Source organism: Myotis yumanensis, unplaced genomic scaffold, assembly GCF_028538775.1.
Source record: "Myotis yumanensis isolate MYYU_CA2020_CCGP unplaced genomic scaffold, mMyoYum1.0.hap1 SCAF_19, whole genome shotgun sequence".
NCBI classification, from domain to species: Eukaryota; Metazoa; Chordata; class Mammalia; order Chiroptera; family Vespertilionidae; genus Myotis; species Myotis yumanensis.
In genome coordinates, this window is record NW_027223770.1 from 9,206,790 (window position 1) to 9,231,676 (window position 24,887).

The 24,887-nt window shown below is 41.8% G+C and overlaps 1 protein-coding gene across 3 annotated transcripts in view; it reads right to left on the reverse strand.

The window, feature by feature from the left end:
- Nucleotides 1-24,887, reverse strand: part of PTPN11 (protein tyrosine phosphatase non-receptor type 11) — a 79,631-nt gene that overhangs the window by 53,009 nt on the left and 1,735 nt on the right. For all 3 annotated transcript variants that reach the window (XM_070399833.1, XM_070399834.1, XM_070399832.1), the window contains exons 2-6: nt 10,310-10,432; nt 6,558-6,752; nt 3,853-4,045; nt 2,977-3,093; nt 2,252-2,365 (exon numbers count right to left, since the gene is read on the reverse strand). In XM_070399833.1, coding sequence (XP_070255934.1) covers nt 2,252-2,365; nt 2,977-3,093; nt 3,853-4,045; nt 6,558-6,752; nt 10,310-10,432 — 742 coding nt within the window. The remainder of the gene's footprint in view (nt 1-2,251; nt 2,366-2,976; nt 3,094-3,852; nt 4,046-6,557; nt 6,753-10,309; nt 10,433-24,887) is intronic.

Sequence of the window (24,887 nt, forward strand, 5' to 3'; positions counted from 1 at the left end):
GAGAGAGAGAAACAAACATCAATGATGAGAGAGAATCATTGATCGGCTGCCGCCTGCACGCCCCACCCTGGAGATCGAGCCCACAACCGGGCATGTGCCCTGATCGGAACTCAAACCGTGACCTCCTGGTTCACAGGTTGATGCTCACTGAGCCACGCTGACTGGGCTAAATATGTTTTTATTGTCTTGAGAGAGAGAGAAACATCGATGTGAGAGAGGAACATCTATCAGCTGCTCCCACACGCACGCACCCCAACCAGGGACCAAGCCCAAAACCCAGGTTTGTGTCCCGACCAGGAATTGAACTGGCAACCTTTTAGTGTATGGGACAATGCTCAACCAACTGAGCACTCCAGTGAGGCTATATACAAATCTATTTTATATATGTTCAAAAATGTTTCATAATCAAGTGGGAGAAAAAGCACTTCCCAATTCAAACAAACTATGTGTGTGTGTGAATCAAGAAAATGTAAATAGTAGCTGATAGGTATTAATATTAAGGAATTACTATTGATAGTTTTGGATGTGATGATATTCTGGTTATAATTTTTAAAATGAAAGTTAAAGATGAAATGACATCTGGGATTTGCAATAACCAGGGCTGGGGGAGTGAATGGTGTTGTTAAAAAAGATTAGCAATTGCCCTGGCTGGTGTTGCTCAGTTGGTTGAGCACCATTCTATGCACCCAAAGATTGCTGGTTTTATTCCAGGTCAGGGCACATGCTCGATCCCTGGTAGGGGGCATAGATGTTTCTCTCTCACATTGATGTTTCTCTCTCACATAGATGTTTGTTTTTTTCTCTCTCCTCTTTCTCTCTTCTTCTCTCTCTGAAAATCAATGTTTAAAAATCTTTAAGAAAAAAAAGATTAAAAAAAAGAAAAAAACAAGATTGGCAATTGCTAATGCTAGGCGATCAGTATAATGCTGTGACACACTATTCTCTCTGCTTTTGTATATATTTGAGATTTTACATAATAAACACTTTTGAAAAATTCTTTCTCATTCAAATTTTGATGTAAGGTTTCTAAAATTTTTGTAGTTATCCGTCTTATCTCATGAGGCTTTAGAGACACTAAATGAAATGGAGTAAATGTAATTAGATGAATGTTGAAATGCTGTCTTTTGTTATGGAGGTTGGCAGAGTAGAATAATAAAAAGCGCGAGCTTGATATTCTACAGTTCTGACTTATTAAGCTCATCATCACTTCTCCAGTGATGCTTTTCATCGCTGTCTTCCCGCTCTCAGCTCCTTAAAGACGGAAGCCCTGACAATCTTGTTTGCCATGGTATCCTCAGTGACTAACCCAATGCCTGGTAGAAAAGAATAAACTTCAGTTCAAGTCTCTGTTCACAATGCTGAACAAGAACTGTGAGTGTTCAATTCTGTACCCACCCTCACTGCCTCGATTCCATCAATATTTGTGGAAAGACAATTTACTTAACCTCCCTGAGCCTCAGGCTCCTCGTTTGTAAAACAGAAATATCTCAACAAGTTGATCGTACACACTGACTAAAATGGCTTTATTTGGCCATTCATTCATTCATTCCACAAATATGTGTAAATTCCAAAAGTCCTACAAAAGTATGGAGCAATGGACTATACGGAGTGTCTGCTGTGTGCCAGGCAGTGTGACACATGCTAAGGACAACTACGAAGGTGAACATAGCACAATCCTTGATTCTGAGAAGTGTTCTGCCAAGTGGATGAGAAGAGAGAGGTTGAGATGACAACGTGAACTGGTAAGTGACACACCAGAGAACAACAGGAACGCTGCGCATTCCCATTGGGGAACACTCTCCTACCCGAGTTGGTTTAAGGAAAGAAGTCAGCTCACTTCACTTCCCAGCATTATAAATGTCAACCCAAATTAAAGCCGACAGGAGGCATTTCTCTTACTCGGTCACTGCACTGAGGCTGCAGATTCTTTGTGAAGACCCCAGCCAATGCTGGAAACCTCCCAAAGGAGTCAGATCCTTTTGTTTGTCTGGATTTCTGCCAGCAAACCGAAGGAGCCAAACAGAGCTACTGGCCCATCCATGTCATATAACTGCCAACTCCCTCCCCAGAATACAAGACCCTTTTGTTTCTAAGAAGCCCCTCAGACACTCGTTCCATGTCAATCAACGGCCAAATTAGGACATAGATTCGTGTCTTTCAGATCCAATTGCAAACACAAGACCAACTTCTCATCTATTAAAAATAGGACTTATTCACTCATGTTAAAAATACATTTTTTTTAATAACTTACCTCAAATTCTTCCCAAAAGCCTTGTTTGACTTTATCTGTGGTCTCGGCTAATTTGCTTAGTTCTCGAACCCGGCTCTCTATTTCAGCAGCATTGATACGAGTTGTGTTGAGGGGCTAATCAAATTCAGCCGTTGGTGTGAAATGAAGAAAGTATTACAGAAAAAAGGGTTAATGCCAAAAAACAAAACATAACAGAGATGTCTGTTTTGGTATTCATGAAGGCAAGGACAGGAAGTTCACAGGACATTGTAATTCTCAAGCATTTTCAAATACAGTTTCACTTTCTTTTCTGTTCTGTTAGGAAATAAATGTTTCTCCAATTTCCACACAGACTTTACTCTGCTGGTATAAATTCAATCTGCTTTCTGTTATAATAGACCAAAATATTAGAGAGGTAAAATAATTTGCCACTAAGTGGTGAGTAAACTTTGAAATAGCAGTAACTCCAAAATGACTATGCACCTACAGTGAAAGGCCTTTTAGAGGTACATATGGAGATAGTCATGGAAATGCTGTATCTGGAATTTCTTCCCAAATACCACAGGAGGAGGGGCCATAAGTGGAGTAAAAAATGAAGTAGGATTTGATGCGATGATCATAACTGAAGCTGGGTGATGGGCACACAGAGGTTCGGGATACCATTCTACTTCTGTATATTTGGAATATCCTACATTAAGGATTTTTCAGCTTTGCAAGATGACACTTTAGCTTTCTAACACGCTCACCTGCTTGAGCTGTAGAACTGTGCCCAATGTTTCTACCATGGGATTCTTCTTATAATGCTCCACGAGATCAGTCAAAGAGTCGAACCGCTCTCCTCCGCCAACATCATATTTCAGTTCCTTGCAACACAAAAACATGTTTATTACCTCTATGCTAAATTACTGTTTTCCCAACTGAAGTCCAAAGAGGAACTCCCCACCACCCCCAGTAATGGAAAGATCAGACAACTGGGGAACAGCAAGGAAAGGATGCAACAAGAAGGGTGAAAATGGAATGACCGGCCAAAAGTCTACTGTGAGGTGTGAGAAGCAGTAAGTATCCAACATCATGTAGGCCACAAGAAAGTTTCTCCTTCGTAAGTTAACTAAATAGTGGCTTTTTTAATGTTTTCATTGATTTCAGAGAGAGAGGAAGAGAGAGAGAGAAACATCAATGATGAGAGAGAATCACTGATCGGCTGCCCCCTATGTGCCCCCCTACTGGGGACCAATGCTCAACCACTGAACCACACTGGCTGGGCTAACTAAATAGTGTTAAAAAATGAAAAATAGTATTCTTTTTTTTTCTTTTTTTTTTTAAATAGTATTCTTTACTCTACGTATACAATAGGCTGCTGAATAGAAGGTAAATAACTACTTCTCTCTGAAGCACAACAAACTCCAAGGCTGGTGGAGGCATGACTTAAACTGCCAGAGACTGGAAATAAATGATTTAGTAAAGTTTGAAATAAAAAAATTATAATTGCTAAAAGTGTAGAAGCCCTTGACTAAGTGAGCAAGAAAATCTGACTTTGGAAGTAATGGTATCTGTCTTCTCCAAGTGGAAAATCACCAAAGATGAGAATTGGCAAACAGATCCAAGTTCAACTGAGGCTTTACCTGACAGCGGATCATGACGTGGGTCACTTTGGACTTGCCATCATTGCTCTCTCCCTTGTCATCACCAGTTCGGACCGAGAGAACAAAATCTCCAGGGTGGCTCTGGCTCTCTCGTACCAGAAAGCTACCGTGTTTTCCTTTCTCAGTTAATAACTTCTCTGCTTCTTTCCCGGAGAGGTGTCCATGAAACCACCTAAATATTTTTAAATGAAAATAAATTGAGTTCTGCCATGAAATCACAATACTCTTTCACAAAACTACCATATATAGTCAGCTCTCCTAAACATAATTTAAAAACACACACATTTTTCCAAGAGATGGAGCAATAGATACCACATAAGACAGAACTTGCAACCCAAGCAGGCAGGAAGAATGACAAGGCTGTCAAGAATGACCATTAGCCCGGCCAGCATGGCTCAGTGGTTGAGCATCGACCTATGAACCAGGAGGTCATGGTTCGATTCCCAGTCAGGGCACATGCCTGGGTTGCAGGCTCCATCCCTGGTGGGAAGTGTGTGGGAGGCAGCCAATCAATGATTCTCTCTCATCATTGATGTTTCTCCCCCCCTCCCTCTCTCTCTCTCTCCTCTCTGAAATCAATAAAAATATATTTTTTAAAAAAGGAATGACCATTAAACTTCTTCAATGAGCCCCCAGCCATCTGACAAATATCCTCAATCTTTCCTTTTTCTTTTACATCTCCCACCTTTTAAAAATATATTTTGTCAGTTCTCCATACCCAGCATTAAAAGGACCAACTACTTAATCACAGCCTTTTAAAGAAATTATAATAGAAAATTATAGTAGAGACAGAGAATGATATAAATGTTTGCCCATAGAAAAAGAAAAAGAATTGTATAAAAATAAAGAAAAATAAATTTTTAGATAAAAAATAAAATAAATGTTTGCCCTTGCTCTGGTATATGAACAGTATGCAAAAAATATCTTCATTTTAAGTTCATTCAAGCATTTCAAATTTTTCCATATTTACAACCTATACTTGCACAGCCTCCGAGTTTGCTAGCAACATCTTTGGTCTGTATGCTGGGTTATCATTTCAAATTGTAATGCATATAAGACCCAAATAGTTAAGGGGTCGTGCTTAAAAATGTGAATTCCCATTGCTCACAACCAGAGATACCAATGCACTTGTATCTGCATTTGCAACCAGCACACCAGAGTTCTGACATAGGCCATTTAAGGACAGACGTTGAGATACTATAGAAAATCTTAACATAGTCATGTTTATAAGGTGGCTTTTTTCCCTCAGGATCTTGGTAAGAAAACAAGTACTATTCTGGCAGATGATGCTAATGGCTCATCACTAAAGGAATATACTTTGAGCTATTTTTCATCCACCCTCAACTGAACAGAGTAAAATTTAGAAATAAACTGCACAGGGTTGGCGGGCAGCCTTTTGCTGGAAGCTACAGTCACAGCTAGAGAAACAAATTATCAGCATATAATAGCATTGACATGGAGGTACAGGTCGAAGATACAAAATACACAAACCTAATTAAGAGACCCTGAATTTGTACTGAGTCAGAGGAGATGGGAATGTAGAAAACCAATAAAATCAATACAAATTAAGTCAAGCCCCAGTTTCCATCAGCCCAGTTCCAACACAGCGGTGGGGGGGAGGGGGGAAAGAGCTCTGAAATAATACATTCCCGCTAAGCAAGGTCATTCTCACACATCTGTGGGTGCAACGGAAAAGAGCTGCTGAAAAATCGGACCCTCTGAGTTCTCAGCTTTTCCACTTCTGAGCTTAAACTGACATCTGTTGGTGGCATCGCTGAATGACTGGTCAGCAACTACTACCAAGAACGGCTGCGACTTTGGTGTCGCCATTATCATTTGTTTTCCTCTCATAACACTCAAAGATTATCAGTTCAACAATCTTAAAATTACTGCACGTACTAAGAATATACAGGAATAGCCCGAGCCCCTTGGAATGAGTGTAAGTCACAATGACTGAAGCTTTTGTGAGAAAAGGGTATCCTGAGAATAATGTGATCCTATTATTCTTACTTTAATAAAACTAAAAGATTGCAGCTTGGGCTGAAAAAGGCAAAGGGATTAATTAAGATCTACAAATCCGCCCTAGCCAGTTAGGCTCAGTGGATAGAGCATCGGCCCACAGACTGAAGGGTCTCAGGTTCGATTTCAGTCAAGGACACGTATCTTGGTTGCAGGCTTGATCCCCGGGCCTGATCGGGTGGCAGGGAGTGGGGCATGCAGGAGGCAACCAATCAATGTGTCTCTCTCACATGGATGTTTCTCTATGTCTCTTCCTCTCCCTTCCATTGTCTAAAAAAATCAATGGAAAATATCCTCAGGTTAGGATTAACAAACAAACAAACAAACAAACAAAAAGATATACAAATTGGCAGGTACAAAACAGACATGGGGATGTAAAATACAGCTTAGGGAATATAGTCAATAATATTGTAATAACGATATATGGTGTCAGGACTTATCAAGGGATTACTTTAAAAGTTATGTAAATGTCTAACCATGACACTGTATACCTGGAACTAATATAATATTGAATGTCAACTGTAATGGAAATTATTTTTTTGGAAATTTTAAAAATCAGATTGCAGCTGGATAAACAGGTACAAGCCAAACCCCCATAATGCATTCACATAACACCTCTGGTGCAGAAGAGACACAGAGACTGCAGTTACTGAGATGTCACTGACCTTTCAGAGGTAGGATCTGCACAGTTCAGCGGATATTTGAGCTCAATAACATCTCCATTCTTCTCTTTCAATTGCCCATGATGCTCCATGTAATACTGAACCAACTCAGCCAAAGTGGCGAACTTCTCCCCTCCGTACAGGTCATAGTAGTCACCAGTGTTCTGAATCTTGATGTGGGTGACAGCTCCATTTCTTCTAAAATAGTCCATCAGAAAAAGAGGGAAATAAATAAAACACTACACTATCACAACAGATCTCACATTCATCATTAGATTTCATCTAAACTTTAAAACAAACCCAAGGAACTATTCCCCGTAAGAAACCCAGTGACTGAAATAACCACACAGTCCATCATCTCAACACAAAGGGCTGTTTACTGGTTTCTTCCCTTGTACAGCTTCTACTTTGAAAGTCTGACCTATCCAATTGCATATTTTAAGTGACAACAATTTTGTTCATCATTAATCAAGACACAAAATTAAAAGTTAAACAAATATACATCTACAGTGTAACCCAGTAAATCCAATCCTAAGTATCTTGCCCAAAAGAAATGAAACTGTATGGCTATCAAATGACTTATATAAGAATATTCACTGCAGCCTTATTTATAATAGAAAAAATTGAAAACTCAAATATTTACCACCAAAACGAATAAACAAATAGCTGCATATTCATATAATGGAATACCGCAATTTAAAAAACCCACCAAATACATGCAACACCATAGATAAATCTCAAAAACATTATGTTATTAGAGAAAGAAACGAGATACAAAAGAATATATATTTTTTAAAAATATATATTTGTTTTAATATATTTTTATTGGTTTCAGAGAGGAAGGGAGAGGGAGAGAGAGAAACAAAAATGATGAGAGAGAATCATTGATCGGCTGCCTACTGCACGCCTTACACTGGGGACAGAGCCCACAACCTGGGCATGTGCCATTGACCGGAATTGAACCCGGGACCCTTCAGTCCACAGGCCAAAGCTCTATCCACTGAGAAAAACTAGCCAGGGCTAAAAAAAAATTTTTTTAAACTGTACATATAACAAAAAACTGAATGAAAAATGAAATGAATCTAACTTTGAAGTTCAACTACACAGAAAATTAATTCCTGTAACTTTGAACACTGTACTAATTGTACACCCTTAATGGGATACATTCCAAGAACAAAAAGACTCCAAAGAAACCATGAACTTTACTTAATGGGTTTGTAATCAGAAATGATAGTGGTAGAGTCATTCTGAATCTATCTCAGTATCTAAGAATTGGGCAAATGAAGTCATATATTGATGCTGTTGTGGAACAGGGGTCTACTAACTCAACCTGTGCCTCAGCTTCCTCACTTGTAAGATAAAGATAATGTGGTACTTATTCAGAGGTTGGTGGGAAAAGTAAATAAAATGGTGTGTCTACAGTGTTTAGCTCAACAGGCTGGAATATGTCAAGTCCCCAATAATGTTTGCTATAACCATCATCATCATCATCATCATCATCATCATTATATGATCTCCATCCAAACTCTTACAGGGTCAAATGTCACTTTCGGTTCGATGTCAGTGCTGGGACAAGCCCAGAGGACTCATGAAGGCTTCCACCCATTCCAAATCATAAAACGGAAGTAAAGGCCAATGAAAGAGGCTCCTTAAAAAGCTAAACTACATCGAAAGGGACTTCCCGAGTCCCAAAGTGATCCTAAATGAATCCTCAAGAACACATCTTACTAACTTCTTTATTTTAAAAATCTATATATATAAAAGCCTAAGCAACTGGTAGACATGCACTGACCACTAGGGAGAGGGCAGATGCTCAATGCAGGAGCTGTCCCCTGGTGGTCAGTGCACTCCCATGGCCAGTCAACCTCCCTTGGTCCCTCCCCCTGGCTGGCTGGCCCCGATTGGCCCCTATCGGGACCGGGCAAGGGACCCCACCCATGCACGAATTCGTGCACCGGGCCTCTAGTATAATAATAAAATCCAATTCATAAAGCAGTTCAGTTCTAACTCCCAGAATGAGCTTGAGTAAAGAGAATTAGTATTTAAGAGAAAGTCAATGTCTATCAAATTCTCCTATACCCGTGGTCGGCAAACTGCGGCTCGCGAGCCACATGCGGCTCTTTGGCCCCTTGAGTGTGGCTCTTCCTAAGCCTTAGGAGTACCCTAATTAAGTTAATAACAATGTACCTACCTATATAGTTTAAGTTTAAAAAATTTGGCTCTCAAAAGAAATTTCAATCGTTGTACTGTTGATACTTGGCTCTGTTGACTGAGTTTGCCCACCACTGTCCTATACCTACTCAAAGACTCAGGTAACAGGTTTTGGCCATCCTGTACAAAAATGTTTATACAGGCCCAGCTGGCATTGCTCAGTGGTTGAACATCAACTTATGAACCAGGAGGTCACAGTTCGATTCCCAGTCAGACCATGTGCCTGGGTTGTGGGGTGTGCAGGAGGAAGCCAATCAATGATTCTCTCTCATCAATGATGTTTCTATCTCTCTCTCTCCCTCTCTTTTCCTCTCTGAAATCAATAAAAATATATTTTTATACAAACTAAAAACAGCCCAATGTTCAACAATAGGGAACTGGGTAAACTATGATGTGTTCACACCATTCAAAGATTATAGGGCCATTAAAATTAATAATTAAATCTATAGGCACCAGCATAGAACTTAAAAAAATGTTTAAGAAAGTTGCAGAATAATACGTATGTTATAAAGCCATGGATGTGAATTCTAAACACACACACACACACAAACTTGACCTTGTTCATACACAGTACAAATGCAGTACAAGTATAAAGGCATGGCCAGGAAGGATATATGCCAACCTCTCAATGGTAGTTTCCTCTGAGGAGAGAGGAAGGGGAATGGGACTGGGCAGGGGAACGCACAGCACAACTTCCTCAATGATATTTTACTTCTTGAAAAAGACAAATGGCCCTGGCCGGTTTGGCTCAGTGGATAGAGCATCGGCCTGCGGACTGAAGGGTCCCAGGTTCGATTCTGGTCAAGGGCATGTACCTTGGTTGCAGGCACATTCCCAGTAGGGGGTGTGCAGGAGGCAGCTGATCAATGTTTCTAACTCTCTATCCCTCTCCCTTCCTCTCTGTAAAAAAAATCAGTAAAATATATTTTTAAAAAAGAAAGAAAGAAAAAGACAAATGAAACTCTTTAAAAGTATTTTTCCCAGCCGAGACTGGTTTGGCTCAGTGGATAGAGCGTCGGACTACGGACTGAGGGGTCCCGGGTTCGATTCTGGTTGGGGGCATGTGCCTTGGTTGCGGGCATATCCCCAGTGGGGGATGTGCAGGAGGCAGCTGATCGATGTTTCTCTCTCATCGATGTTTCTAACTCTCTATCCCTCTCCATTCCTCTCTGTAAAAAATCAATAAAGTATATTTTTTTTAAAAAAGTATTTTTCCCAGAGATCAATGGAAGGGAAGGAAAAATGCAGGGATCCAGGTTCAGGATGAGTGGCTTCAAGGGTGGCTTAGGAAGTGGTTATACTCGGCTCCAGCTCCTCCTCGGTGGTCTCGAGGATGCCCACCATCACCCCCTTCCGCTGAAGTCCCAAACCCCTCACTCTGAGGAGGCCGAGCTTAAGTCAGGTCTGATCAGTGAGCTAGGCCTCACCAAGGGCAGCAGGCAGGCCTTCAAACTCTACACAAGGGCAGCAAGTGTCCACTCGTGGTTTCAACATTTTCTACCTGGAAACCACTCTCGGGAGTCTCTCCTTTTCTTCCCACTTACCTAACGGAAAGCGTGAAGTCTCCTGGGTTACTTTTACTAGGCCTTGCCAAAAAACTGCCATCAACTCCTCTTGTCAGCAGTAGGTTTTCGGCCTCCACGCCAGTGATATTTGGGTGAAACCATCTTGAGAGAGAAAGAGAGAACAATGAACAACAGGATTCTGTCAGCACTACGTTCCACACCATCACAGCTGAAATGCCTATGAGCAGAGTCGCTAATAAAAATACAAATCAAATCTTCCCTGCCCCTTCCCCCTCTTCTCCTTGGTCACTGCCTCTCCTCGCCATCCCCTTGGTAGAGCCTGGGGTCCTGCTAGCCCAGTTGGTGGGGGAGGGGACCTGAATATTAACCCAGTCACTTAGGGGGTCAAGCCCAAAGTGACAGTCCACCTGGTCAGGAGATTGACACATGGAGTGGAACTGAACAAGTAAGTACTGAGTCACACCAGCCAGGGCCAACCATCCAGGCAAGAATCATCAATGGATGTTAACCCTAATGGTGAACATTTCAGGAGAGACAAAATATTTACTGCAATCCCCACAAAATGCTTACTAATTACATGTTAACTGACAAGTAAAATATACTAAAGAACTTCACAGTAGAGAATCTGCAGATACTATCTTAATCAACTGGTAAAAGTTAACATGACCAGTTATGACATCATGTGCCTCCTGACAGCACGCACAGAGAAGAACACAGTGTCATGTCTGTGATATTCCTGCTAAAAACGCATTACCTAATCTAATTGTGAGGAACACAGACAAACCCGAAATGAGTGACATTCCACTAACCGGCACGTACTCTTCAAAAATGTGCAAAACGAGTCAAAGAACTATCCAGATTGCAGGCCAATAACAACACACAAGTAATGAAAGGCATGGTTCTTTCTGGACTGTATCATGGAGCAGAGGGAAGGGAAATAAAGGAAAAAGAAGGGTTTCGTTGTTTGTTTTGTCTTTTGCTATAAAGGATATTACAGAGACAATTTGAAAGGGGGACAGTAATGCGATGATAGCACTGTTTAAAGCAAATTTCCCTGAGTTTGATGAGTGTGATTATGTGTGCGAGTGTCCTTGTTTTTAGAAAATTACACCCAGAAGAATTTTGGAGTAACAAGGCATCAAGTTTGCCACTTACTCTCAAATAGTTCAGATGGTATTCACCTCAAAAAATTCCTCTCTCATTTCCAGCAAGATTTCCTTCATGGGCTCCAAAGGTCACAAGATTTGCGGTAAGAAGAGTCATTCCTAAAGTCCAATTATCCTGGACCTTTACAGGCTAATTCAATGCTTCCAGGAACATAAGTCAATATTAAAGGTAGAGTCCTGATACTGACAGTTGAGTGAACTTTTAAGAGACTGTTCAAGCCCTAACCAGTTTGGCTCAGCAGATAGAGCATCGGCCTGCGGACTCAAGGGTACCAGGTTCGATTCCGGTCAGGGGCATGTACCTTGGTTGTGGGCACATCCCCAGTAGGGAGTGTGCAGGAGGCAGCTGATCGATGTTTCTCTCTCCATCGATGTTTCTAACTCTCTATCCCTCTCCCTTCCTCTCTGTAAAAAATCAATAAAATATATTTTTCAAAAAAAGAGAGAGAGAGAGAGACTGCTCAACAATATTGGCCCAATCACAGTGTTTTACGACAGAGAAGGAGACAGTGCAGGGTGAACATCTGCCATAAACCATGCATTAAGGACATGGAGCGCCCTACAGCCACAGCACTACGGCAGATCACACAGGCAGGTGCACATCTGAGTGCTACCACTTACTAGCTCTGTGACCTCGGCAAGTTCTTTTCACCTTAGATTCCTCATCTGCAAAATGGAAATGATAGTTCCTAGGTCCTTTCTTTTTTAAAAAAAAAAAAAGTTTTTATTGATTTGAGAGAGAGAGGGAGAAGAATCAATGTGAGGGAGAAACGTGGACCGGCTACCTCCTACACACCCCTTACCAGGGATCGAGCCTGCATCCCAGGCATGTGCCCTGACTGGGAATCTAACCGGCAACCTATTGGTGCACAGAATGATGTGCAACCAACTGACCCACACTGGCCAGGATAAAAGGAAAATAATCTTTATCTCCCCTCTATGGAAGGTGAAGTGTTGCTGCTCTCTCCCAACAGCTTACTCCATTATTAGTCTTCATTTGATACTGCAGGCTCAGAGGTTGCTTCATTTTTAATCACTGGTCATCCAGCCTGGGCCACGTGATCTATCTGCTGAGCTGGTCCCTTACTGTCACCACTGTCATCTCTTCCTTCTTTTTCAAAATAGGTTCTGCCCTGGCCAGGTGCTCAGTGGTTAGAGCATCAGCCTGTGGAAAGAGGGGTCTCAGGTTTGATTCCTGGTCAACGGCACATACCTCAGTTGCAGGTTCCCCAGCCCCAGTCAGTGCACGTGCGGAGGCAACCAATGGATGTGTCTCACATCAATGCTTCTCTCCCCCTCCTTCCTCCCTTCCACTCTCTAGAAATCAATGGGAAAAATATCCTCGAGTGAGAATTAAAAAAAAAAAAAGGTTCGCCCTAGCCAGCTTGGCTCAGTGGATAAAGCGCCAGCCTGCGGACTGAAGGGTCCCAGGTTCGATTCCGGCCAAGGGCACATGCCTGGGTTTTGCGGGCTCGATCCCCAGTGGGGGGCAAGCAGGAAGCAGCCAATCAATGATTCTCTCTCATCACTGATGTTTCTATCTCTCTCTCCTTCTCTCTTCCTCTCTGAAACCAATAAAGAATTTTTTTTTTAAGTTCTAAAAGAATTTCTCATGTTTGTCCTCTACCTCACCACTGTGATGGCAGCCTCAAGTGCAATGCTTATAGCCTTAATCAAGATCTTCTTATTTAGTTATCCTGACTTTCACTCCCATTTCATCTTTCCTTATCTCAGCCAGCTATTTTGGGATTCTCTAATTTTTCATAGAGTCTGTGTCCTTTCAGATCTTGTGAAGAATAAAAAAAAAAAACTTTCTAAAATCGCTTTAATTCATTTATTATAATAGCACAGATAGGTATGAAATTCAAAGGAAAAGCCCATGCTTCTCTTAGAGTCCCAGGTGCACTCTTCAGAAGTATCTACAGTTAGCAGCTTCTCGATCTTTAAGAAACGTTTCATGCATAAACATATACAAACTTATCTATGTGTGCAAACACACTACTGCCTCCAAGCCCACCTGTGTGAAACACACACACAGAATCCTCCTGATCTTCTTCACTTACTATATCAGTACATTCTTCCTCCCCCCCCCCCCCCCCTCAGGGAGGAAGGGAGAGGGAGAGAGAGAGAGAGAAACATCAATGATGAGAATCATTGATCAGCTGCCTTCTGCATGCCTCCTACTGGGGATCGAGTCCACAAGCCAGGCATTTGCCCTGACCAGGAATCGAACTGTGACCTCCTGGTTCATAGGTCCATGCTCAACCACTGAGCCACATCAGCCTGGCAGTACATTCTTTTTAATAGCTACACAATATTCCATTGTATGAATACACCATCCATAATTGAATTCCTATTCCAGGATACTCATATTATTGCTAGGTTTTTATTATTACAGATAACACAGCAGGCCCTAGCCGGTTTGGCTCAGTGGATAGAGTATCAGCCTGAAGGGTCCCGGGTTCCATTCCAGTCAAGGGCATGTACCTCGGTTGCTAGCTCGACCCCAACCTGGCCCTGGTTGGGATATGTGCTGGAGGCAACCAATGTGTCTCTCCCCCTCCCTTTCATGTTCTCTAAAAAGCAATAGAAAAATATCTTCAGGTGAGGATTAACCAAATAACACAGCAGAACACATCCTTTACAAGCACCTGTTCACACTTCTATAAGCATATTTCTAAATTAAATTTTTAGAAATAAAAATTGCTTTGTCAAGACTTTTTCTTTTTACTTTGACAAATTTGCCAAACTGCACACAAAAGGAGACACCAGTTTCAACTTCCACAAATTGACTGTGAAAGTCCCTGCGTTCTCTCACTTTTACCAATACTACATACATTACCAAACGTTTTCATCTTTGTCCATTCTGCTTCACGGAAAACTGTGCCATTCTAGTTTGCATTTCTATGTGAGACTAAGCACTTTTTCATGTTTTCTGGCCACTTCCCCCTCCCCCTTTTTCTGTGAGCTGCCAGTTTTCATTGCTCGTTTCTATTGGATTTTTTTTTCTTACTGATTTATAGGAGCGCTTCATATAACAGAAAATGATTCTTTATTGCATGCGTGGCACGTCTCCATCTTAGGGTATCCCCTTTTACTCTGTCTGTGATATCTTTCTCCCCACAGAAATCTACCTGAGCATGATTATAATTATCAGATTTTTCTTTTACAGCTTCTGGGTTTCTGGCTATACTTAGAAAAAACTTCACTCATAGCACTGCTGTGAGATGGAAATAAATTATGCACATAAAATGCTTGGCACAGAACCAGCCAGTAAAATTTCACCTTAAGACAAGAAATTTTATTTTCAGTCAGAAAAAAATACAATTAAGTCACAGATGTTAGCGGGACCCACCAGGTCTGGCCCCTACTTGACTCTCCGGCTCTAGTGACCTCCCTGTTTTCCGTTAATGTGCCACACGGGGCCTCTATACTTCCTTTTCTCCACATTCAGATCCCCACCCCCATCCTATCTTCTCCATGTGCCACCAGCTCCCACTCAGTGATACCAACTCGGGTCCCAATCACACATTTCTACAGTTTCCAGGTCACAGGCTGGACGGGCAGCTCCGTGAGGGCAGAGAAGCTGTCTACATCTTCCCCACGTGTAGCCCCTGGTAAGGAGTCAACACTTTGTTCCTTAATAAATACCTGTGGCTGGAAGGGAAGGAAAAGGGTAGCCCTGGGGTGAGCCCCATCCGGGCCTCTCCCACATCTACACAGTTCCCCATCTGACCTAGGTCGGGTCACAGGATGACCTGCAGGGTCAGGAGGAGGCACAGATGTCAGCAGGCAAAGGTTCTTTTCTCACTTAAAATATCAAAATTTGCCCAGCAGCTGTGGCTCAGTTTCACTTCCCGGTCAGGGCACATACCCAGGTTTCTGTCTTGATCCCTGGTGGGGGGCGTGTAGGAGTCAGCTAAAAGATATTGATGTTTCCCTCTCCTTGATGTTTCTACCTCTCTCCCTCTCCCTTCCTCTCTCTCTAAAATAAATAAAAACTATTTCAAAAGAACAGCCATTGTCTCTGATTTAAATATATATATATATATTAATTTGGTGATTCCAAATGCATGGGGAGGCTTTGGGGCAAGTTTTTGGCTTTTGCACAAATGCCTTAGACATTCACTTTGGAAATTATTATTAAAATTATTGTAGTTAGGCCCTAGTCAGTTTGGCTTAGTGGATAGAGGTCAGCCTGCGGACTAAAGGGTCCCAGGTTCGATTCTGGCCAAGGGCATATGCCTGGGTTGCAGGCTTAATCCTCCCCAGGGGGGTGCAGAAGGCAGCCAATCAATGATTCTTTCTCATCATTGATGTTTCTATCTCTCTACCTCTCTCCATCTCTCTCCCTTCCTCTCAAAAATCAATAAAATATATTTTTAAAAATAATAATAATAATAATAATAAAATAAAATTCCTGTAGTTAGGCCCTGGCCAGGTAGCAGAGTTGATTAGAGCATCTTTCTGATACGCCAAGTTTGCAGGTTGATCCCCGGTCAGGACACATAGAAGCATCAACCAATGAATGTATAAATAAGTGGAACAACAAATCAAAGTATCTCTTCTCTCTTCTCTCTCTCTCTCTCTCTCTCTCTTCTTTCTGTCTAAAATCAATTAACATTTTTAAAATTACTATGGTTAGGCCCTAGCCAGTTTGGCTCAGAGGACAGAGGCTTTGGCCTGCAGACTGAAGGGTCCCAGGATCGGTTCCGGTCAAGGGCATGTACCTGGGTTGCTGCTCACTCCCTGGCCCTGGGTTTCTCTCTGTCTGTCTCTATCCCTCCCTTCCACTCTCTCTAGAAATCAATGGAAAAATATCCTCAGATGAGGATTTTTTAAAAAATGACTGTAGTTGGTAGCATACACATAGGAGGAAATCTGGTCCTCAGCACCACCGCTCAGGTAAGAGTTAACTGAGTACTAGAAACAAGAACTGCTGAAGGTGAGCTAGGTAACCACCCACCACCCCTATCAGGCAGACTGGCAACAGGAGATAAGGCAGGGGGTGGTCTCTTCACACCTTGATTAAATAAACTATATTATTTCTTTTACAACTTATAATTTTACCTAACATGTCATTAGGAGTGAACAGAGGTGAGTGATGTTTACAGGGGAAACTTAGTAACCAGCACTTAGCACAAAGGATGGACAGGGCAAGGGCTTAATAAACATTAGTTATCACTGCTGTTATCACTGTTATTTTTGGTGGAAGATATGACAGAACAGATTCTTCTCCTGCATAATTATGTCAGTTTCACAGAGGCCATTTTGACATAGGTACCACTTATGTTATGCTGCCTTTTCATAAACTTAACTTCACAGCTTCAGGGGCTGTCCTTACATTATTTCAAAGGGCACAGAATTAGAAACTAAAATTTCTATTCTATTACCCATCTACTTGAACTTTGACATATATTGTCAACTCTCCTTCCTTAGGTTTTTTTTCAAAAAGCATTTGTAATGATCAAAAACTCTTTCCCAATTATATGTTTAATACTTGTGTCCAATCACTGACAACTTTGTGATTCACAGTAGGTTTGTCACTTAATAAGGAGCTGTGAGAGTTCATTCAATCCCTGAGATCGCAGTGAGGGTAAAGAACAGTGGGATTAACAGAATTAATATTATATTATAGGGCTGGCCTCAAAGATTATAATCACTTATAATATTGGATACTAAGGCCACACATCTCTAAGCCCCACCCTCGTTCACCACCTAGTGTGAATGCTAACAATAGAGCTTCATCTACCAAAAAAAAAAAAAAAAGTTATGTAAGTGAACCTATATTATATGAAAGGAGAGGAAAGGCAAATCAGGATGACTCCATTTGAGTTTATCAACAAGGTGATTAATACAGTGTGTCCAGACAAGATGAGAAGAAACATAAATTTCCAGTCCTCTCTGTGTATACAGCAGGCACTAGATGAGTAACTGTTGAATGAATAAATTTGTGGGGAGTGAAGAAAAACCCGGTCGGCTAAAACACTGAAAGGTGGGGTGTGGAGAAAAAGCATATAGAGAAGGGATGGGAAGCGCATCCTCCTCTTGGCTGGGTCTCAACATCTACAAACCTGCCCGCCCTGGACAACTCCTTCTAACCAGCCACACTCTGGGCACTGTCCGTTATTAGTAAGGCTCTCGGGTCATAACATGGCCCAGGTGCGTAGCACCTGGCTCATAGAGATAAAAACCCACACCACCACCACCACCACCACCACCACCACCATTTATGAAAAAGAGCCTCAAATCAACGTCTAAAGGAAATGTCTAAAACACATGAGCTCTGTGCTGAGTGGGCTTGAAGAAACAAGAGATGGAATTCCTGCCTGTGAGAGTTTAAAAAACCCAAACTATTCGCTGGGAAATCACACCAGAAATCAAATGCTCTCATTAGTGAATGCAGATCCTGCGAAGGCTTAGCTCTCTGAGGCTAGGAACTTATTTATGTCAAGTATGTCTTTTTTTTTTTAATATATTTTATTGATTTTTTACAGAGAGGAAGGGAGAGAGATAGAGAGTTAGAAACATCAATGAGAGAGAAACATCTGTCAGCTGCCTCCTGCACACCTCCTACTAGGGATGTGCCTGCAACCCAGGTACATGCCCTTGACCGGAATCGAACCCGGGACCCTTCAGTCCGCAGGCCGACGCTCTATCCAGTGAGCCAAACCGGTTTTGGCTCAAGTATGTCTTTAAAAACATGCTGATGAACCAAAAAGAAAATACAACGATGCTGAATATTTTGTTTTATCTACGTACCCTCTTCCCCCAGTGATGTGGGAAAGAGTCAAGCAGGCCAATAAGTTCAGGAACTTATTCTCAAGGCTACTATGCCTAGAAGCGAATTTAAACTAGAGATCCAAAGTCTAATTTCAGTTTCTTGTCTAAATATAAAGTGATAGTGGGTATGTCTTTCTTACTCACAGCTCCAGAAGAAAAACCATTATCTTTGTCCTTGGGGAGAAAGTTTAAAGTTCAGCACTTTCTGCAGATTATAAGAATGTTCCTCTTTTATAATTAAAATTTAATATTCTATAGGAAAAGGATAAGCCATGAAAAAGGAGCAGTCCATAGGGACAAGCATACTAAGTAACACCAACTAGGAAAAACAGTTAAGGCAGCTTTTTCATGGGAGCGGACAGCTATGTCTTTATAAATCATTACCTTCTCATGGAGTTTCAATGGTCAGCATCTCTGCCCTGTTGACAAGGCAATAAAAGGAAGCTGCCTCCAAAAGTGTTTCGGCGAATGGCTCCTACCCTACCTAGTTCAAGGTCTCTCTCTAGCTTGTCTATGCTCCAAGTACACTCCTGCCTCCATAACCCTTCCTTCACAACAGCCAGAGGGGTGTTTCTAAATAGGTCAGCTCATGCTGCTTCCCTGATCACATCCTTCTATGATTTTACATTGCTCTTTAAAAAAAAAAAAAAAAAAAGATGGGTTTTTTTATTGATTTCTAGAGTGAGGAAGGGAGAGGGAGAGAGAGAGAAACATCTTTGTGAGAGAGAAATATGGATCGGTTGCCTCCTGTCAACCTACAACCTGGGCATATGCCCTGACGGGGAATCAAACGGGCAACCTTCTGGTGCATGGCTCAACAACTGAGCCACACTGGCCAGGGCTGCATTCCTCTTAAAATACAATCCCCACTCCTCTCTGAGGATCTTAAAATCCCCTGTGTGCTCCAGCCCCCACCTATGTCCCCAGTCTCATAGCTCCTGCATGTGCTCCCTTCTTTCTTCAAGCACCCCACGAACTTCCCCACCTCAGCACTTTTGCACTTGCCTGTTTCCTAAAACCTGGAACACCCAATGCCTAGCACAGTGCCGGGCACTTAGTAATCCCACAATAAATAGTTCTTGAATGAATGGATCCATGTTTCATTAGAGTGGGTCGGTGGGATGATAAAGACTTGAATATATAGTCCATTACCTTTCAAATAAATGTGTGTGCATATATTCATGTGTGTATAGACAGACAGATATATATAATGTGTATGTCTGTGTGTATCAGATACAAGTATATGTGTATTCTAAACAGTGTGTTCTATACTGACAAATTTCTATTTCAGTTTTTTTTAAATATATTTTATTGATTTTTTACAGAGAGGAGGGGAGTGGGATAGAGAGTTAGAAGCATCGATGAGAGAGAAACATCAATCAGCTGCCTCCCGCACGCCCCCTACTGGGGATGTGCCCGCAACCAAGGTACATGCCCTTGACCGCAATCGAACCCGGGACCCTTGAGTCCGCAGGCTGACGCTCTATCCACTGAGCCAAACCCGTTAGGGCTCTATTTCAGTTTGATGCTGCCTTCATCAAACGCATTTGAGGTTGGCGTATGAAGTCTGTCTCCCTCTCTACACTCAATGGTCTCTGCAAACATGAACTGTATCTTTCATATTTCATTGTTGCCAGGGCCCATAGTACATATGGGTTTGCTAAATGCACACAACCCTCCAAAACTCAGTAATGAACTGGGCTGCATTTTAGGGTGTCTGAATCCATTCAGGAGTCGCAAGCCCTTGTTGCCGTCTACAGCAAGGACAGAACCTGCCCGACTTCAGTATTTGCCTTGGTGTCTTCCACGTCATTGAGCCGGCTAGACTCCGGGTCACCTTATGAATGAGCGGTGTCCACACGGTCCTGTCTTCAGCAGCCCTACTCAGCTCCTATAGACTCATACCTATGGCTCCTTCTATGGAGTCAATCCATCTTCTATTTGGTCTTCCTCCTTTCCTGCTGCCTTCTGTTGTTCCCAGCATTATTGTCTTTTTCCAAAGAACCCTGCCTTCTCATTATGTGACCAGAGTAGGACAGCTTCAGTTTGGTCATTTTTGCTTCCAGCAATGTTTCAGGCTCTAGGACCCACTTGTTCCTCTCCCTGGCTGTCCCGTGTCCTTAGGGCTCTCCTCCAACACCATCTTTCAAATGAATCCATTTCTTTCCTATCAGCCTTTCCTTTCCTTATGTGTCTTTCCTTTCCTTAAAAAGGTCAGCATTGCCGAAACCGGTTTGGCTCAGTGGATAGAGCGTCGGCCTGCAGACTGAAGGGTCCCGGGTTCGATTCCGGTCAGAGGCATGTACCTGGGTTGCGGGCATACCCCCCGTGGGGGATGTGCAGGAGGCAGCTGATCGATGGTTCTCTCTCATCGATGTTTCTAACTCTCTATCTCTCTCCCTTCCTCTCTGTAAGAAATCAATAAAATATATTTAAAAAAAAAAAAAAAAGGTCAGCATTGAATAGCAAGGGCCGTCCGTGTTTCCCAAAGGGGAGAGGAATCAGCACAGTGTCCTCTATTGTCCTGTAGGGTAACAAATACCCGACAGGAGTTGGCTCTGCTTTCCCAGGATCTTGTGGGACTCACTAACAGTCTCCACGCTGACCATGTGCAGGAAGGGCAAGTAATCTTAGCAGCGGCCCCTGCACTTGAGCAGCTCTGGCCAAAAACCTGGGCTTGCATCAGGACGTGACATTAATACAGACATCCAGCTTCAACTGGACAGACACAGAACTGTTATTTTTTCAGCAAGGCACGTTTATTTACTCCCAAGGGAGAGAAACAAACATGGCCACCAGGGAGAGCCTGGGACAAAATGTACTTGACCTACAATAGATAAACCAAAAGCCAAGTCTCAGAACGAGCTGTTTTCTGCTCCTCTCAGCTCAAGTCATCAGACGTGACTTTTCAGAGGAACAGAAGCAAATGTAAAGGATGCTGAAGGAAGATGGAAAACGCAGCCAGTTTTGTCAGCTGAACAAGGCAGAGTAGGGCAGACAGGCAATCTCAAAATCTGAATTCAGTACTACAATCACTAAATTATTTGGGAAAATGTCATTTGCTTTCTCAGTGCCTTCCTTTCTGTGCCTGTGATACTGAGAGTTATCAGCACACTGAATATACTGACATTTAATACTGAATGCTACACAAAATCTAAACCCTATACATGAATCAAAAATAATTTTAATAATTAAGCAAAACAAAATTCAGAATATTACCTGTCATTCAGGAGTCAGCTCATATGATCATCTCTTCAAAAAGACGTCTCCTAAACTCCTAATCAAAACCAACCACATTCTCCCTATTTCTGGCTTATAATTTCCCTCCCAGCAGTTATTACTACCTGAAATTGTCTTATTTATTCATGTGTTTGTCTACTCTCTCTCTCTCCCAGCCACAGGAATAGCAATCTTTGCCCATCTTACTGCTTTATCCTGCCTAGTTGAATAACTACTTATTGAATGAATTAATACTGACGTTAAAAATACTTTGAAAGCCGTAACCGGTTTGGCTCAGTGGATAGAGCGTCGGCCTGAGGACTGAGGGGTCCCAGGTTCGATTCCGGTCAGGGGCATGTACCTTGGTTGTGGGCACATCCCCAGTGGGGGGTGTGCGGGAGGCAGCTGGTCGATGTTTCTCTCTCATCGATGTTTCTAGCTCTCTGTCCCTCTCCCTTCCTCTCTGTGGAAAATCAATAAAATATATTTTTTTTAAAAATACTTTGAAAAAGAAGAATGAAGTTGGAAGACTAACACTATCTGATTTCAAGACATGTTATAAAGCGACAATATTCAGGCCCAATGGGCGTGGCTGAATGGTTGAGCATCCACTTGTAAACCAGGAGGTCACAGTTCAATTCCAGGGTCAGGGCACATGCCTGGGTTGCAGGCTCAATCCCCAGTGTAGGGCATGCAGGAGGCAGCCAATCACTGATTCTCTTTCATCATTGATGTTCCTGTCTCTCCCTCTCCCTTCCTCTCTGAAATCAACAAAAATATAAAATAAATAAATAAATAGACAAGATCATGTGGTATTAGCATAAGGAGAGACAAACAGACCAATGTAACAGAATAGAGTCCAGAAATAGACCCACATATACTAGTAAATGGACAACTGATTTTCAACAAAGGTACAAGTTCAATAAAGACAGAGAGTCTTTTCAACAAATAGTGCTGGAATAACTATCCATACGCCAAAAAAGAGAACATGTATCCACACCTCACAACATATACAAAAATTAACTCAAAGAGGATCAGAACCCTAAAACTATAACACTTGTAGAAAACATTTGAGATCTTGGGTTAAGCAAAGATTTCTTAGAAATAACACCAAAAGCGTTATCCATTAAAAAAAAAAAAAAATACACGAAACTTCATACAAATTAAAAACCTCTACTCTTCAAAAGACACTGTTTTTAAAAAATGACAAGACAGGACACAGGCCGAAACCGGTTTGGCTCAGTGGATAGAGTGTCAGCCTGGGGACTGAAGGGTCCCGGGTTCGATTCCGGTCAAGGGCATGTACCTTGGTTGCGGGCACATCCCCAGTGGGGAGTGTGCAGGAGGCAGCTGATCAATGTTCCTCTCTCATCGATGTTTCTAACTCTCTCTCTCTCTCCCTTCCTCTCTGTAAAAAGTCAATAAAATATATTAAAAAAAAAAAAAAAGACAGGACACAGACTAAGAGAAAAATATTTGCAATTCTGATAAAAGACTTGTTTCCAGAATAAAGAACTCTCAAATCTCAATACTAAGAAAACAAACAATTAAATAAAAAAGAGGGAAAATATTTGACCAACTAAACATGTCACCAAAGACAATATACAGACAGTAAATAAGCACATGAAAAGATGATCGGCATGATCACCCAGGAAAGAAGAAATTAAAACTACAATGTGAGCCCAGCTGGTAAGGCTCAGTGGTTGACTGTGGACTCATGAACCAAGGGGTTATCAGTTCCATTCCCGGTCAGGGCACATGCCTGGGTTGCAGGCTCCATCCCCAATAGGGAGTGTGCCGGAGGCAGCCAATCGTTGTTTCTCTCTCATCAATGTTTCTCTCTATTCCTCTGTCTCTCAAAATCAATAATTTTAAAAAAAACTATAATGAGATACCATGACACACCCACCAAAATGGCTCAAATTTAAAAAGTGATCATCCCAAGTGCTCACGAGTATGTGGAAGAACTGTTACTCCTACATACTGCTGGTGGGGATGTAAATAGCATAACCACTTTGAAAGACAATTAGGCAATTTCTGGAAAAGTTAAATAGACACCTACTTATATGATCCAGCCATACCCCTGATAGGTGTGTACCAGAGAGAAATGAAAGCATATGTCCATACAAACTCTTGTACATGAACGATCAGAGCAGCTTTGTTTGTGACAGCCAAACTCGGGGAAATAACCCAAATGTCCATCAACAGGTGGATGCATAAAGAATTGGTGGTACATCCATACAATGGAAGATTACTACACAACAAAATTACATAATGAACTATTTGACACATACTACAGCATAGACAAATCTCAACATAATTATCCAAGCAGCCCTACTCAGCTCCTATAGACTCATACCTATGGCTCCTTTTATGGAGTCAATCCATAAAAAGCCAGATATAAACTTCCATTAATATAAAATTCTAGGAAATGCAAACTAATGTATAGGGGCACAAAGCAGAACTGTGGTCGCCTAATGAGGAAGAGATTATAAAGGACATGAGGAACCATCTCAAACAGTGTTGGATGTGTCCATTATCTTGGTTGTGGTGGTGGTTTCACAAGTGCATACATATGTCAAAACTTATCAAACTGTACACTTAAATATATGCATTTTATTGCATGTCACTTATACCTCAATAAAGCTGGTTAAAAATAATAAAATAGACCTACAATCTGAAAAATAATAATTCCCAATTATGTGTGTTGTTCAGAACCTGCCTTTTTAGGTGGCAGACATTTATATGTGTGTGTATATATATATATATATAAATATATATATATAAATATACATATTTATTGATTTCAGAGAGAAAGGGAGAGGGAACATCAATAATAAGAGAGAATCATTGATCAGCTGCCTCCTGCATGCCCCCTACTAGGTATCAAAGCTGAGATCCCGGCATGTGCCCCTGACCGAAATAGAACCTGGGACCCTTCAGTCACAGGCTGACGCTCTATCCACTGAGCCAAACCGGTTAGGGTGACATTTCTATTTTATAATAGGGAGAGCTGGAAGAGAGGAGCAATTACTCCATTTCAAACTGTCATCTTTGTCACTTGCTATACCCACACTTCCCTGCTTCTAGACTAACAAGCTGGACAATGTAGGATCTATTACTACTCTGCCCCTTCCCCAGCCCCTAGGCCCCAGTCTTTTGTCTCCTAAAGAAGCAGATCTTTACTTGTCTAGAAGAGCAGACACAAGGAACAAAAGGCTCAATGACTATTTGACAGATTAAAGAATAGACAACTGCTTTATTTAAAAGCTCCCTCAAGGATGACAACATTTGAGGCTGTACACTGTTCTGTTGAAATGCAGTTATATATTACCCTGATCTGTAAGCACTTGCCAACAGACCTGTCCAAGTCACTTCCTAAGTTTCCAGTTTTCGTTCCAGATCCACCAATAAATAATGTGCAGGTG